This window comes from Vanellus vanellus, assembly GCF_965231255.1.
Source record: "Vanellus vanellus genome assembly, chromosome: 10".
Lineage (NCBI taxonomy): Eukaryota > Metazoa > Chordata > Aves > Charadriiformes > Charadriidae > Vanellus > Vanellus vanellus.
Window position 1 is genome coordinate 13,443,574 of NC_138915.1, and position 16,745 is coordinate 13,460,318.

The 16,745-nt window shown below is 49.6% G+C and overlaps 1 protein-coding gene across 1 annotated transcript; it reads left to right on the plus strand.

Moving 5' to 3' along the window:
• Positions 1–282: 282 nt before the first annotated feature.
• LOC309675921 (G-protein coupled receptor 83-like) lies at positions 283–8,965 on the plus strand (the record flags this gene model as incomplete). Its single annotated transcript, XM_082488348.1, has 4 exons — positions 283–666; positions 2,427–2,552; positions 3,856–3,989; positions 8,371–8,965. The coding sequence occupies 4 exons, from the start codon at positions 283–285 to the stop codon at positions 8,963–8,965; spliced, it is 1,239 nt and encodes a 412-aa protein (XP_082344474.1).
• Positions 8,966–16,745: the final 7,780 nt, after the last annotated feature.

A 16,745-nucleotide genomic window follows, 5' to 3' on the forward strand; every position in this document is an offset into this window, starting at 1 on the left:
TCTTCGTGATACGTGAAGGGGTTGAAAGCATGAGGTGCCAAACCAGCCCCTTTCCAATGTGCCAGTTGGAACTGCTCCCCAGTGCTGCCTCTGCCCCTGGGGAACCCATCGCACCTTAGAGGGTCCCTCCAGTTTTCTGTTTTAAGGTGTTTGTAATGCCAGCTGCATCTTCACCAGCTTCCTAGAGAAGCAAGCAGTTGGAGCTGGTGGATCACTTGCTACATGAGCTGGAGTTGTGATCCCAGCGACCTCGAACTGGTTGAAGACTCAGGTTAATCCACCATGCCTCGCTTGCTGCTTCAGTCATACAAGTCCCAGACGATGGCATTTCTTGAGGAGTCTGAGCGTTACTCTTCCTTGGCCAAAGTCATGTCAATCTACCAAGCAAGCAACAGGACCACCTTCAACTGGACAGACAGCCGCATCGTTGAGTGGGAAAAATTTGCCGAGCTGGCTAAATATGAGCCGGAATCCCAGAAACCAACAGTGAAAGCTCTCCTAATTGTGGCGTACTCAGTCATTATCATCATGTCTCTCTTTGGGAACATGCTGGTGTGCCACGTGGTGCTGAAGAACAAGAGGATGCACTCAGCCACCAGCCTTTTCATTGTCAACCTGGCGGTGTCTGACATTATGATCACGCTGCTCAACACACCTTTTACCCTGGTAAGTGTCCCGTTGTGCTGCCCCTTCAGCCAGGAGGGCAGTCTCTCAGAAGAATGCTCTGCCTGGTGGTCACACCCTCTCTGTGCATACTCTTCTGGGACTGAGGCACAACACAATGTGCCTCTTGACCCAACACAATCAAGGCTAATAGAGAACTCTGCCAGGCAAGTAAACCACAGTTCAGCAGCCTGTGGGCTCTCTTTGCTCTGGTAGACTCTGTATCTCCTAAAAGACTCTAAAGTCTCTGCAAGTATGCCACTAAACCACAGCGAGAGCTTCTTGGGGAATGCAGAGTAAGTGCCTGGATGAACATGTACTTTTAATGTACACGCAGGAGAGCACTAGAGAGTCACACTTAAAACTGAGTGGGTCAAAACAACTTGAATGCCAGTCATGTTCAGGTGACTAGAAGAAAGCAGTCAAGCTTTTCAGAGCTGCAAGTTGGGTAAAGTCTTTAGTGAAAGCTCTCCAGGCCTGAAGGGGGAGTTTGTGTGACCAAAACTCGGTCCGCTTTTCCCAGATATACTTGTTAGTACAATCAAAAAGTTATTACCGCTGTTCACAAGTGGTGTTTAATATATTCGTTAATGACCTGGATGAGGGGACAGAGTGTATCCTCAGCAAGTTTGCTGATGATACCAAACTGGGAGGGGTGGCTGACACCCCAGAGGGCCGTGCTGCCATCCAGCGTGACCTGGACAGGCTGGAGAGCTGGGCAGAGAAGAACCTCATGAGGTTCAACAAAAGCAAGTGCAAGGTCCTGCACCTGGGGAGGAAGAATGCAAAGCACCAGTATAGGTTAGGGGCGGACCTGCTGGGAAGTAGCTCAGAGGAAAAGGATCTGGGGGTCATGGTAGACAGTAAATTATCCATGGCCCAGCAATGTGCCCTTGTTGCCAAAAAGGCCAATGGAATCCTGGGCTGCATAGGGAAGAGTGTGGCCAGTAGGTCGAGGGAGGTCATTCTGCCCCTCTACTCTGCACTGGTGAGGCCACAAGTGGAATACTGTGTCCAGTTTTGGGCCCCCCAGTTCAAGAGGGACAGGGAACTGCTGGAGGGAGTCCAGCAAAGGGCAACTAAGATGATTGCGGGATTGGAGCACCTCCCTTATGAGGAAAGGCTGAGAGCGCTGGGACTCTTTAGCCTGGAGAAGAGAAGGCTGAGGGGAGACCTTATTATGGCATACAAGTATTTAAAGGGTGAGTTGAAGGAGGATGGAGCCAGGCTCTTTTCAATGGTTCCCAGTGACAGGAGGAGGGGCAATGGGCACAAGTTAGAACATAGGAAGTTCCATTCAAATACACGGAAAAACTTCTTTACGGTTCAGGTGACAGAGCACTGGAACAGGCTGCCCAGGGAGGTTGTGGAGTCCCCTTCTCTGGAGATTTTCAAGACCCGCCTGGATGCAGTCCTGAGTAATGTGCTCTGGGCAATCCTGCTTTGGCAGGGGAGTTGGACTAGATGATCTCTAGAGGTCCCTTCCAACTCTGAAAATTCCGTAATTCCGTAATCCGTAATTCCAAATAGTCCAGGAGGACTGTGACAGCGGCACTCATTTAAGCAGTGGGTTTTGACCTTACAAAGTCTTATGTAAAGGTGTTTCAAAATCTGGTGTAGCTAATCTTCGTTTGGGTTTCAGATGGAGCTGCCCAGCCAGCCTGGCAAAATCCATGTGCCGGCTCAAGTGCAATCCAAAGGGTTTCCCTGTGGATTTGTTTTCAGTACATTTGCTGGCTGATGGCCTGTTGTTTTCCGCTCAGGTTCGGTTTGTGAACAGCACGTGGATCTTTGGAAAGGCCATGTGCCACATCAGCCGCTTTGTGCAGTACTGCTCCCTCCACGTCTCCACGCTGACCCTGACGGCCATCGCCCTGGACAGGCACCAGGTAAAACGCTGACCGTCTGCCGCTCCCTTGCAAGGTTCTTCCCAAGCCCCTGTCAGTCTTGGTTGAGCCATGGGTTCAAGGTGGCTGAATCTTGGGGATTAAACCCACATCCAGTGAGAAGGCTCTAGAGCTAAAGTCAAAGACGTGCCTTGTGTGTCAGGGGCAGGAAGGCTTGGTGGACTTCTGAGGGCTCCCAGGTAGGGGCAGGAGGGATAAACCAAAATACGGTATCACAGGTTTCGCAGAACAATCCCAGACTTTCAGTGGAAAAGGGTGAGGACACCTTTTTCAAGCGGTTTGAAAAGAGCCAGGTCCAACCTACCCCCCACGTACGGCAGGGCAAGTTGATTCAAGAGGCTTTGTTTTACATGGGGGGGCCTTCACAGACAGCAGAGCCAATGCTGAGTGCTAAGTGTTACTTTAGCTGTACAGGCAACTTTTCCAAGCTTTTCAGTTTACCACCCAAACCTCATAAATCGCCAGTCTGGGCGTTTGGTACATCATCAAGCCGCAGGAGTTCACAGCAACTCTCAGCTCACTGTCTCAGTGAGTAAACAGAAAATCTGAGACTAAAGCCCTGTGGTGTAACTATGGGACTAATGCTGGACCAGTATAAAGGGGGGGTGGCAGAGTGGGAAATCTCTGTTGGAAATACTGGGAGGAGACTTCAGAGCTGTGAGAAGACTGTACCCGCCATCCGCCTGCAGCCAGGCTGTGTCACCTGCCCACTGTGCCAAACGCTCGCTGCATTGCCGGCTCAGGAAAGAGAGGGCGGCCCAGGCCATGTGCCTATCTCTAGCAATCACTCTCCTTTCCCATCAGCCAAATGGGTATCTTCCAGACTCTCAGATTTTAGAAGCCCTTTACTTTTTCATCTAATAACTTACCTTTCATGAATTTTTCTTTAATGCCTCAAAAGAGGAGAGGAGGGCTCGGCTTCATGGGTTCAGCCAGGACAGGAGACATTTCTTTATGTAATTCATATATAATAAACAAACATACCTGTAAGTGAAGAGACTTGTATAGACATCTTTTTTTCCTTACCTAATGTGACCCACCATTTAAGGAAAGTGGCCCTCACAGAACAAAACAGAGGGAAAAGTTTATTTGAAAGCGCTTTTGAGCAGACTGAAAAGTTCAAGGTTTCCCATTTTCCATGTCACTCTAAGCAGGACATTTTCCTAATTGTGTGTAATTTTCTTAACAGCATTAGATCGTGCCAAAAAATGCCTCTGCTGTGTGCATTGGTGAAGGGACTTTGCTTTCCCATGAGATGAGAGTCACGGTGAAGTCTGTGTTGCAGGTCATCCTGAACCCGCTGAAGCAGAGGATGTCACTAACAAAAGGAGCACTGAGCATCTCTGTTATCTGGCTGATGGCAACCTGTTTCTCCCTACCCCATGCCATCTATCAAAAGCTTTTCCAGTATAACTACAGGTGAGTTATTTCCCCTTCTAAGCAAGCGTGAAGAGGTCCGATAGCCCTCTGTGGTGGTGGCTTTCAGCAGTGAGAGCTGCTGGAAGGGCTCCCAGGCTTGGGGAAGGACATAGTGGAACTGGCGGGAGTTTGTGTGTGGATGAAATGTCACTTCCCACAGCAGAGGCTTGGCCCGCTGGACGAGCTGCCTGGCTCACTGCAGGTCATGCACACCCTCAGGACCTGGGTTTGCTTTCGCCATTGCCCAAATGCCTGGACAAGGGGGTGAGTCTCGCCTCCACAACCTCATGCTGGTGGTGGGCTCCAGGCACAGTTGGGTGGCCAGCACAGCCTGGCCAGGCCACGGCAGGTTGGTGAGACAAACCTTCTCCAGTGTCATGATACCGTTAGGAGGGACTTTGTCCGAAGAAGGCCATTTTCTCCCAAAGGCGTTTCATCTTGTCTCCTCATGCTCGCTTAGCTCCTTAGACCTCAGAAGACCACATCTAGCCAACTTGCTCAGGCAAGGAGGAAAGAACGAGCCAAAGCTGCAGTTTGAAAAAGAAAAAATGAAATTCATGGTGTTAACATCTGGTACTGACATTGGCAAGACTATACAGAGAGAACAGGGAGGAGAGGACCGCCTTTGTGAGTCAGCAGTGCCATGAAACACAGACCTCCAAGACTTTACACACTGATTCATGCATTTTAGCTTCCTTTCATTTCATCCATCGGGATTTATGAAACAGGACCAGCCTTCCTTAAAGCTTGAGGCTTCTCTGCCCAGTGTTACATAAAAAAGAAAAGCAAAAGAGAAACCTCCACCTCTTCCTCTGCAGCAGTGGGCTGGTGAGAGGAACAGCGCTTTGACAGGGAAACAAAGTCATCTCAGAGTGCGGCTTTGCATTGCCCAGCGGGGAAGGGAGCTCTTCGCTTGGCTGAACACAACAACAGAAGATGAAGTGGAATTTCACATCCACGCGAGGACTGCTGAAGTATCAGAAGAAAGCAAAAGTTCTGGTATAGAGGGGAAAAAGGGAAGAAAAAAAGAAAGAGCTTATCTTTCCCCCCTTTCCAGCTGGTCTAGTGATGGCATGCGTTGCTGGGAAGTCACTCTCTCTACCAGGGAGAAATATAGAACCACAAGTCTTGGGTTGTTTTGCCCTCAGTGTCTTTAGTTCCTCCATGGTACCCAACCTGTTCTGGTCCTCTTGTCCCCACCAGCCTGTGGCATTGCTATGACTCCTCCTGGCTAGAAAATAGTCTATGATGCTACACAAAATGGTGGTTTTCATGGTGGTGTGTCACACTGCTGGTGCCTGCGTTTCGCAGGAATGCCAAACTCGAGGCCAAGGGGATAATCTTACAATGAACAGTATTTTCAACCTGAGGGCGGCATCCTAGGGAGAAGGGTAAGGAGGCAGTAATAGGCAGCAGGAGGAAGACTTCTATTGTAGGTATTGCACTTCTGTATAAAGGACAAATATCTTTCTTCCTACAGCACAGCCACTTCCCTCCCGTCAGCATGGCGGGGAGAGTGTTTGACAGCCCGCGCAGGCTTTTTACTGCTGTTTGTATACAAGAGGTTACACAAAAATGGGAGTGCAATCTGGGGCTTCGCAGCTCTTCCTTATTTGTGCTTGTGATTTGATTTGACTGAGAGATACCTCCATGGGGGATATAATATCTTCGACTGCTTAGACTTTGTAAACAAAGTGCTGGGTTACTCCTGTACTCGCATTGCTTCGCAGCTGTGTTCGGGGTATGACTGAACAAATTGCTTATGAATGAACAAACGCCGCTATCTCTTTCACAGCAGCTGTCTCTGTTCATCCTTCAGCACGGCCAGAGGAAACCTAGCCTCGCGTCGGCATGAGGCGGCTCAGCGATATAAGGACTTCCAGGACATGCTATTCTCATCCCTGCTTTCCATTGAATAAAAACTGCCGTTGTAATATTGCTCGTATTAGCTCCCGCAGGGCCAGGGAGAAGTCCCACCAGAAGTTGAGGTTCTGGGGACAGGAGAACAGGGGCTCCACCAGCATCGGACCTCTCTGGCCGCACTGCACAGCGGTGTGGCCGAGTGCACCGTCATACCAGAATTTACCAAAACACAGCAGCCTGTCTGGGTTTTGCTCTCAACTGGCCTCTTCCCTGAAATAACCGTAAGCCTCTTCTACGGCTCTGCGCCCCTTCTTCCGAGGGTGAGAGGGAAGGGGGCAGCGAGGGCAGCAGCTGGTTTTTTGCTTACCCGCGGGCTCTCTCTGCTGCCCACTCTGTTCAAATGTGTCTTTAGACTCTGCAAGCACCGAAGCATCACCCTCCGCAGCCTTCAGCTGCGCCATGCTGTCCCGAGCATGAGTGTTCCCCAATTCCCGTGGAATTGGGGAACACCCCAATGACCACCCCGCTCCCGCCCTGTCCCTTCTGCTCTTTCCCTACAGATTTGCTCTTCAGCCGTGGCAGGTCTGACCCTGCGCTGCAGTGTCACCTTGGGTGCTGCTCTTGCTTCTCCTGCCAGCTCTCGGGTTGCTTTGGCAGGTCCCCTTGGGCAGGCAGGCAGGCACAGCTGCCTGCAGGCAGGGGCTGGCCTTGCCTGTGCTGGCGGTGAGCCGGATCCCGGGGAGAAAAAGGTCAGGAGAGTGGTTCATAAAGGATGATTTTCCCTTCTGCGTCAGTTCCCCTCTCGAGCAGCTTCTCCAGGGTCCTCCACGGCCACGCTCGGCGGAGATCTGCTCCTGCACCCTTTGTCATCCCTCCGACCGCCGTGCGCAGGCCCTGCTCGCAGCCGTCGGTTTTCAAGCAATCTTCTATTTGTGGCACAAAAACCAACTCCGGAGCCTGAAAACAGGATATTAAAGATACTAATCAATACCGCAACAAATAATGCGGCTTGATGGGGACTAAAGTCTGTGCTAAGTACAAGTGAGCTGAGCACAAGGGTTGAAGAGAGAAGGGCAAAAGGGACTAAGAGGAAGAAAAAGAGGGAGGGGAAAGGAAAGAAAAGGAGAAAACATCCACCAGAAATAAATGGGCAAGTGCTCCTTTCTCCTAATGTTTTACAACTTCCAGTCATCTGCTGTGGGATGCAGAGGGGACACGTGGTGCTCTGCGGAGGGTGCTGGGGTGCGTCAGCTGAGAGCCGCTGCCAGCCGGAAAATGCGAACAGAGCCTGGAGCCGCTGGGTGGGACGGGACAGGGGGCAGAAGTGCTGTCAAAATAAGCTGTCGCATATAGTTAAACTCAGTTCTTTTTGTAAGTCAACCATCAGAAGTTAAACTGTCGGGCTCACATTAAACTTGAGTTAAGCGACCAGGTTTTCTAATCATCGTGCCTGTTTTTAGGTGTAGCAATAAGGTTTTGACAGGCAGTCTCCCGAAAAGCTGATGGAAACGGGCTGGTGGGTACGGGAAGGAAGGAGTGCTGTCCCTGCAGGTGGGGTCGCGCCTGTGAGGCTTTCCCACGGCTCCCAGCCTCCAGCAGCCCCTTCCCCTTCCGCCCCTAATGGCTTTGACTTCCCAGCTGGTGCAGCAGTTTTCTGCTCTGGCCGAGGGGCTCACGGAAAGGGAGGTGGACCCGTGTAGGGTATGGACTGCAGGTCCAACCTGGCAAAGACAAGTCAGAGCTACTGCGTCCGTGCTGCGGCGGTGATCCCAACACCTGCTGTGACTCTGCCGCGTCCCGGGAAGATCGGGTCAGGTGTGTTTGGCCAGGCGGCAGTTCGTGCAGCCCACCTGGTAGAGGAGTTCCAACAGAGGTCCCTTCCAACCCTGACCATTCTGTGTGATTCTGGGAAACCTGGGTATGATGGGTCCTTTTCCCAGGTGTGTAGGAATTGCCTATAGGACTGGAGAAAAGCAGGAGTCAGGTGGGTCTCACCCACTGCCCTCTTTCCTCCTGCACTGGTTTTGGGGGCAGAGGAGACTGGCGCTGCTGCATCTGTGTGGCCACGCACACGGGGAAGGGGCAGATGCCGCCAGGTCAGTGCTTCTTTCACAGTAGCCCCTTCTGTAAGAATGGGCCATCAGGGGTGACTTTTGCCATGTTAAGGGGACACGAGGGACTCGGGGAATTAAAATCAACTGCAGTCTCTAAGAGGAAACTCCAGTTTGTCTTTCTCAGAATTTCTTTTATCAGACAACACAATTTAAGGGGGAAGGAGATAACGATACGCAGTAGCCAGGCCTAACCTTGGTAAGACAGACACAGAGAACATAACGAGATGACTTTCTGGGAAACAGAGGTTTGACTGAGCTTTGTTTTGTTGAGGTGAGCAATATCTGGCCCTCCTCTGTCTGTGCTACAAATCTGAGGAGGTAGTTGTGGGTGGTTTGCCAAATTGGCAGCATCCATCTGCACAGCAACGGCCACATGCTTTACATGCATTTCTTTGCTTTTCAAGGGAAGCCACTGTCCGGAGTTTGTGCCTCCCCGATTTTCCTGAGCCTGCAGAACTGGTCTGGAAGTATCTGGACCTGTCTACCTTTCTCCTTCTTTACCTCCTGCCTCTGTTAATCATCACTGTCACCTACACGCGCCTGGCCAAGAAGCTGTGGCTCCGCAACGCCATTGGAGACATCACCACGCAGCAGTATATCACCCACCACAAGAACAAGAAGAAGAGCATCAAGATGCTGATGCTGGTGGTGGTGGTCTTTGCTGTCTGCTGGTTCCCTCTCAACTGTTACGTGGTGCTCATCTCCAGCCTAGGCATCAAGACGAAGAACTCCCTCTATTTCGCCCTGCACTGGTTCGCCATGAGCAGCACCTGCTACAACCCCTTCATCTACTGCTGGCTGAACGAGAGCTTCCGCTCGGAGCTCAAGTCCCTGCTCTGCATGTGCCAGAAGGTGCCTCAGACTCAGGACAACGTGCTGCCGCCTGTGGTTACATCCTGCCGCGAGGCGTGGATGGAGCAGGCCAGGTACAGGAAGGGACCTGCCTCGCAGACCATTTGCTCCACCGTAAACATCCAAACGGCCAACACGGACCTGTGAGCCAAAGGGCCGAGGTGAGTTAGCTGGATTTCGTCGGCATCAAAGGGCATATCCCTGTTTTGCTCTGGTGTTTTACTACTGACTTGTTTTGTATGACAGTAGCACCCCCTGTACTCGGTGCCGTGGGAGCAGAGCCTCTCCAGCACCCTCCCTGTGAGCCCACAGCTGCAGTTGGGCAGGTGTGTGTGCAGGGGACATGGAGGTCCACAGACAGGGTGATTTGCTCTTGGGGGTTTCCCATCTTATTGCTAGCAGAGGGAGGGAGACCCAGGTTTCCATCATTGCTTGTGCTGTGCCGTGTCGCTGGCCTGTCTCAGAGCTTGTAACGTGTGTCACGACACCAATGGGGCTTTGCAGAGCAATAGAAACGGACCCGGGTCTGACATGTGTTTGAAGGAAGGACTTGGACATCCAGGTTGACTCTGCCCATATGGAGTTTCACCAGATAACGTATACCATAGCCTCCCAGCAGAGGTAAGGGTCGGTCAACAGCAATTTCCTCTTCAGATGGTGCTGCTCCTCCTCCCCTCACTCCGCTCCGTCTGCCCACCCCTCCTTCTGCCGCTGCTGGAGCTCCAGAGCCAGCAGAAAACCAGTCCCGGCCGAGAGGGGAGCGGGAACACACACCGGGCATCGGCAGCAGCCTCAGACAGCGCTCAGGCGGACAAATTTAGTCCTTTGAGAATTCATTTCTGTTTTTATTATGAATACATTCATTCAGGAAATTAAACCTACGGTGGCACTAAACAAAAGGCTGCAAAATATTTCATCAGGGCTGTAGCATTCAGTAACTGAAGAAGGAAATCATTCTGCGTAATTACTAATTGCGGAATTGACTCTGACTAAGAGGGAAGGTTTTGTTTACAGTCCTGGGAAAAATAAAGTTTAATTTAGCTACACTTAGGAAGGCAGGTGAAAAAAAGGGTATAGAACAAAGGAAAGATTTAGTACATGAGAGAGGAAAAAAAAAAAAGGGAAAAGAGATATTAAAGGCAGAAAGAAACCAGAGTTGCTGTGTGATTTTGCAAGCAGTGTGGATCAGTGGCTGGGCACTGGGGAGCAGGAACTGGAAGGACCTCTGGGCCTGGCCAGTGATGTCCCTTTCTCCATCATACCATCCCTCTTAAAAATTGCACCAAGACCAGAAGCCAGACTTCTCCCCCCAGCTTCCCTGGTTGAGCTTGAGCAAGGGACTTCTCTGACTTGGAGAAGACAGACAAAAGATGGGAAAATATTTATTACTTACTTATTCATCCAGACTTTGGGATGAGTGGTCATAAGTCTTTTGCAGGAATAAAGCTATGTGTGTTTTGAACCCCGACAGTTCCTGGGTAATCCTTCAAAACTCGGTGCTGGTGACCAGTAAGTGCCACAATGGTGACAGAGGAGCTCTGGTACAGACCAACTGGTGTGGTTAATCTCTGGTCCTCCGGCCTGAAATTAATAAGAAAACTCTGCACTTGTAGCAAAAAAACCCAAACAAACTGCTTTGGATAAAAAGTAGTTAGCGTTGGTGCGGCCTCACCTTGAGCACTGTGTGCAGCTCTGGACCCCACAATTTAAGAAGGATGTGAAGGTCTTTGAACGCATCCAGAGGAGGCAACAAAGCTGGTGACAGGGCTGGAAGGAATGGCCAATTAGGGGCAGCTGAAGACTTCGGGTTTGTCTAGTTGGTGAAAACCAGGTGATGTTTTTCAGTAGTTTAAAGGCAGTCGTGGCTGCTCAGGGTCAGGGGTGCTTCTGGTCTACCCCGGCGATAGCCTGAACTGAACTTCTGCCTGGGGAGGAGGCAGGGGGGACCCAGGTTACAGGCGGGGATGAAGACGTGCTCCCACCTACTTCCTGGGGGAGGATGAGACAGACTGAAGATGGGAAACTAAGGATTGTTTCCCCCCCCCCCACCCCCCATTTGTGCAGTGAGAAGGAACCGGAGAGAACGGAGGGGATGTACTCAATTCCAGGCCACTTGACCCCACTCAGCCACGTCCCTGCACCTCAGGTGTACATTGCAACATCTGCACGGGGAGAAGAGAGCAGAGCATCATGAGCAGCAGCAGAAATGGATGAAAGCACAATCCTTGAGGTGCTTCACTTGGTAACTAACGACTATTTGACTATGGGAATTTAAGGCAGGCTGTCGCTGAGTGTAGGCAGTGCCCTCTCTGTGGGTAGAGCAGGAACCATTTTCAGTTGAAAAGCATCATTGTGAGTTTTCCAAAATGTTAAAAGCATCTCTAATTAATGAGCATCACCTCATTTAATTATTAAAAGAAGCTGTGATTTGCCTCTTTACTGTTTCTCACTCCTCATCAACTTTTAGTGAATGGCCCTCAAACTACCATGTATTCCTCTTTATTAAAATATTATTTCTTCCATGTGGAAAGGTGGATGTCAGTATGGATTTTTTGGTTTCCACTACGGAAGTGTAGCAACCTGTTTCCGTTCAAATATCTTCAGAGGTTTAAGAGCTTTTTTCCCAAAGATTGCAAAAACCAGCGTCCTTCATCCTTCGGTTGCTGTAGCATAAGTTTTTAGCACAAGCTGAGGATGTAAATGAGACGCAGCTAAAAGGTACAGTGGATGGGTTTCTCCCAGCAACTGGAAAGTTTCCTTCAAGAGTGGAAACATGAGCAATGGCAACCTCAGGGCAAACCGGGAGATGGCAACATAATACCTGGGAGGTGTCATGTCTTATGGCTCAAGAAGGACAAAAGTCCTGGGAGGTCCTACTTTAAAAGGACTAACTGGAAAAAGCCTCCCCCTTCCTCAGAGTCCAGAACAGGGATGAAAAATCAGCAGAAAAGACAGTTCAGCAATGGTTGGGTAAAGCATGGAGTTGCCCAGGACCCGGCCTGGAGGCAGGCAGGATCAGCCCTGTGGCACCGAGACCCCCGCTTGGTGCTCACTGTAGATCTGGAGGAGTTGTTCTGAGCTATTGAGGTTCTCTGATATGGTCTTGCAGGACCCCTTCAGGAAACAACGTTTAAACTCTTTGCCGGTAGGTAACAGGATTCATACCAAGTAATAAGTTAAAAAAGAATACCCGTCTCTGTAGTGCCGTAGCAGTAGTGCTAAGTGAACTGTTCATCAGTTCATGAGGCAGACGCAGAGCTTGGTTAGCTGTGATTCGCGGGCTTATTTGCTGTTCACAGTTATTCAGCTGATCCAGATAGATACTCACAAAAAAACCCCACTGGTGTCACGCGAAAACCATGCAGAGTTTAACAAAACCACTCACTAAAATTTCCTCCTGGATGAGCATATTCTTAATTTGCCATGTTTTACTGCCCCGGACTAAACTTTCTCAGTGTGCCTTTCCACAGGCTGCTGTGTGATGCACTGTGCACATAAAACTCAGTTTCTGAAGAGATGTTTCTATGTTTTCTTTCAATGTACATATTATATCTTGGGCTTCTATGAAATGACCATAGCAACAACACTGACACTGATATCTTCCATGAGAAATATTAAGCTATGGCTCTCGCTGTGATTCTGAAATGACATCTACCTCGCTGTTGGCAAATTCTGGGGTACGAGCCAAGTCGGGGATTAAATCCCATCCCCAGGGCTGGTTTACAGTCCAAGATGGCTAAGTAGAAATTTTCAGTAATTTCTTGAGATATTTGTCCAAGAATGCTGGTACAGACTGGCTGCTGGTTTCCTAAGAAACAGCCAAATTTCTGGGAAGCAGCAAGCAAACCGCGGAGTTGTACCTGCCCATCGTCCCTTTGATAGGAGAGCTGTTCTGGGAGCCCCTGTCATGTCTATCGGTTATGGGTGAAGTAGAAGTCTCTTAACCTTGTGTTAAGTCCATCGGTAATATTTCTTAGGGTTTTTTTTTCCCCTTTCTTTCTTTCTTTAAATGGCTGCATTATCTTTTTCTGGAGGAATCAGAGACCTCAGTCCAAAGAAGTGGGTGTCTCTTCATACTCTCTTGATCTTCTGCTAATCCATGTAGTTAGCTATCTCTTGCTGTGAAAAATAACCTGGCTGGTTTTCCTTGGATCTGTCAATCGTAGCATCTCTTCATTGCTGAATTTTTCTCCCCTAAATGGGCATGATGTAAGAGCTGACTGTATTGCGTCTTTGTAATGGCTTAGCTATCTAGACTGGTAATTATCAATGCCTGAATGAGATTCAAAGCCTCGCACGCTTTGCCCATTGCCTCAAGGCTCTTGTATCTCTTGAGGATGCCCTCACTAACATCGCAGCACTCTCTCAGCGGCATTCAGGCAAATGATAGGATGCACAACTTAAAAAAAAAAAAAAAAAAAAAAAAAAAAAGATAAACTGAGCTATGTTGCTTGACTTGGGCAAGGAACAGTGACCAAGGGGCAAGAGACTGCAGCTCTGCTGAACTGCAGGCACAAGGCTTGCTGCAGCAATCAGAGAGTTTAACCTAGCCGAGCTCTGGAAAAGAGAATCTAAGAAATTCTGCTTTTGCTGAAACAGGTCAAAGTCTGAGCCAACTCAGCAGGTAAATAGATGCTTAAATATTCATTAATTTGTCTTCAGACACACCACTTGCCTGTGGGAATGGCTTCCTGTGGCGCCAGAGGCAGCCCGGTGTCCACCATCAATAGGACCATGGAAGAGCTGCCAAAAATGGGACCACCGCTGGCTGTTTTCCTCCCTGTTCCCAGCAGGGCTGCGCTAGCGGGCTGCTGCGAGTTTTGTGCACAGAGACCTGTCCTGGCTGGGGCAGCCCGTGGTGACGTGCGGGCAGCAGACATGGCACGGTTTGCTCCCTGCAGCCCAACAGTGCAGGAGCCCGGAGGCCAGAGATCTGGACGGGAGCGTGGGGTGGGAGACGAGTCCACCAGGAAGCCTGTGCCATCTGGAGAACCTTCATCCTGCTCGTGTGCTGTGGACTGAGGCATCACCCTACGCCTTTGGTGGCCGCAGCGCTGCTGTCCTTGGCAGGTAGGTGACTTGAACCTGTCCCTGGCAGGCAAAGCCTCAGGAGGCAAGACCCCAAGGGTGAATTTGGAGGACAGATTATTAAAACACTGAGTAACCAGAAGTCTACTCCAGAGAAACTATTTGAGCACACACAAATCAGTATGCAGAGATTCAACAGAGACATGTCTGAGTGATTAACAACCCAGATTTATTAAGGTTAGCTCATGCCGAATGCATCTAACTGCCTTCAGCATAGTTACTGATGAAGACGATAACAGAGAACACAGTGCAGGGGATACCTGAATTCCAGAGACAAATCCCCTTATATAGCCCCATCACATAATGAACAAAGAAACCACAAAATGCCAACTAGATTAACAAAAAGCAAGCAGAAAAAAAATGCAGAATGAGTCAGAAAATTAGCTCGGGAAGGAGAAACAGAATACAATTATCATCAGTTAGCTCTTCAAGCGGAAAACAGTACTGAGGGGCTGTCCAAAGCTTGCTGAAGGAATAAATGGAAACGTCCTCAGTTAAATCCAGATCAAGTCCTGGGAAGTGGGGATATAGCTGGGGGGGTGTCAGAGGCCGTCCTCTTGCACTGAGATGTAACTCAGCAGATTGGGTCACTCCCAGACCAGGGGACGACGGGGGAGGGAGAAGCCCGACCCTCGCCCAGGAGGCTCCGATGCAAAGGACGCACCCAGAATTAACACTTGGCAGATGATGAGCAGACACCCTCTGCCATGGGCAGCAGAGGAGAGTCTCTCCCTCAAGTCAGGGCAGATGGCTCTACCCTCTCACCGACTGAGGAGCAAACATGCCTGCTTCCCTCCAGCTATCGCCTCCCGCGCTGCGGTAGGGAGAAGAATGCTTCTGATCTCCCCAGACTTTGGATGAAGCCCAAGCAGGAATCCTGACAGGGTAAGAGCAGGTCTATCACGCCGAGCACAGTGCCGCAGTCGGCTCAGTTTAAAGATTCAAGGGGTTTCACAAAGCTGCCCTCTCCCCTGGGCTCAGCAGTAATCCCTACCCGAATTCCAGTATATATTCCTGAACTGCTCCCTCGAGCTTGATGTCCAAGCACTCCCAGTGTACACGCCTTTCCATCAATGACCGCACCGTTCAAATCATCCCCGTGAGCTTTCTGTGCCGAGCAGGCATGTCAGGGGCGACCTCATTGCCAAGACGTTTGAGCAATGCCGCGTTTCGGGCATCACCGTCGGAACAGGACTGAAGTCCTTTGGGGTCACTGGCTGATGGGACAAGGCAGGAGTGCAGGAGCAGATTACCAACGGCTGCAGCAGCTCAGGTGAGTGCCTGAGCAATGCTCCAAATTGCGCTGGAGAGGGTAGGTACCGGCGGGTGGGAGCAAAGCGAGCTGACGTGGCCGGAGCAGGGAGGTCTGTCTGCGAGCGCCTGTGCCTGCTGTGCTGTGCTGTGCTGTGCTGTGCTGTCCCGTCCCTTCCTTAGGAGATTGCTGGAAGTCTCCCCAGACAGCAAAGCAAAAGCACTTCTTGCCCTGCTCCCCCTCCAGTATTTTTTTCCTTTAACCCAGTAATGAGGGTTGAATTAATGTGTTTGGCCCTTGTAATGAAGTTGTTTTCTCCCATGAGCCCATACTGGCTAATAATGCCTTGCTCAGCAATGCCAAATTGCGTGAGGACACTGCCCTCTGCAATGAGCTGTTAGGGAAGAGCAGCTGTCACTTATCAGAGGTGAGAGGAAAAAAATGGTAATAGAAAAACTGAGAACCCAACAGGCTGAGTCCTGCAGAAACCACGTGTCTGATTTTACAACACAATAGTCTGTCACTTGAAGAGACTTTTCCATGACAGGCCTCATAAAAATCTCCTTGGCAGATAAGAACAGACGAATTGCTTTATAAAATCGGATTCACGGAGCATCTAATTTGTCTGCTGGAGACAAAACCCAATTGCTTTATGGGACAGCATAAGGGACAATTATAGGGAGTGTCCCCATTAATGGAATTTCTCCTTATTGCCGTGCAATGAATGCTGCTTCAGAACATAAAGGTTTTTATCCTCTCCAAGTATCATCTGTATCTAACGTACCCATATGCTTTCACTGTATGCATGAGTATCTAATACATACTGTGTCCTGGCAGGTTGTTGAGCCTCAGTGGTCTCTTGCCCCAAGGATTTCCCCTTTGCAAGGAGCTTCAGTTGGTGTTTGCAGCTGAAAGTAGGACAGCGATTTTCAAAACATCATTTTTTGATAGTTTCATGCCGTTCTACCAGAACTGCAGCATATTTCTCAGCCAGGTCTGCAGAAGTCGTTGCTATTTCAAATCCACACTTGTAGCCAATTTGAGCGCCGTAATCAGTGTGATTCCAACGTGGCCAGACTTTGGGTGTTGTTAGGAGATAGTTTATGATACGTGATAAAAATGATAGCAGGCAAGTTTTAGAGCAACAGATTTTGTTCCTTTTTCGAGACGGAGATGATGCTTGCTTGCTGCTGCATTTTGTCGCAAGCAATTTCCAACAGGAATTAAGTGATCAATCAGCGGATGACCTAAACCTTTTTGCAGTTTCTTTCTCCTTCCACTGCTCATTTCGATCTTTTACTGGTGATATGTGTCAAACAAGGCAGCGTTCAGAATTATAAGGAGTTCCCGGATCACCCGAAACATGAGACTTACCACAAAGTTCAGTTAATGAGGAGTTGCAATAGACTGGATGACTCTGGGATATTTTGGAAATTTTTCTTTCCTTCTGAGCTGTGATACGTTGCTCGGACCTTTCACATTAAGGTTAATAAACCAAGTCCCTCCTAAAGACTGGAAAGGAATCAAGTTTTAGTTTTGCCATTACGGTATTTCTAGGATTCCCTTCGTAATACATTGTATTTCCTG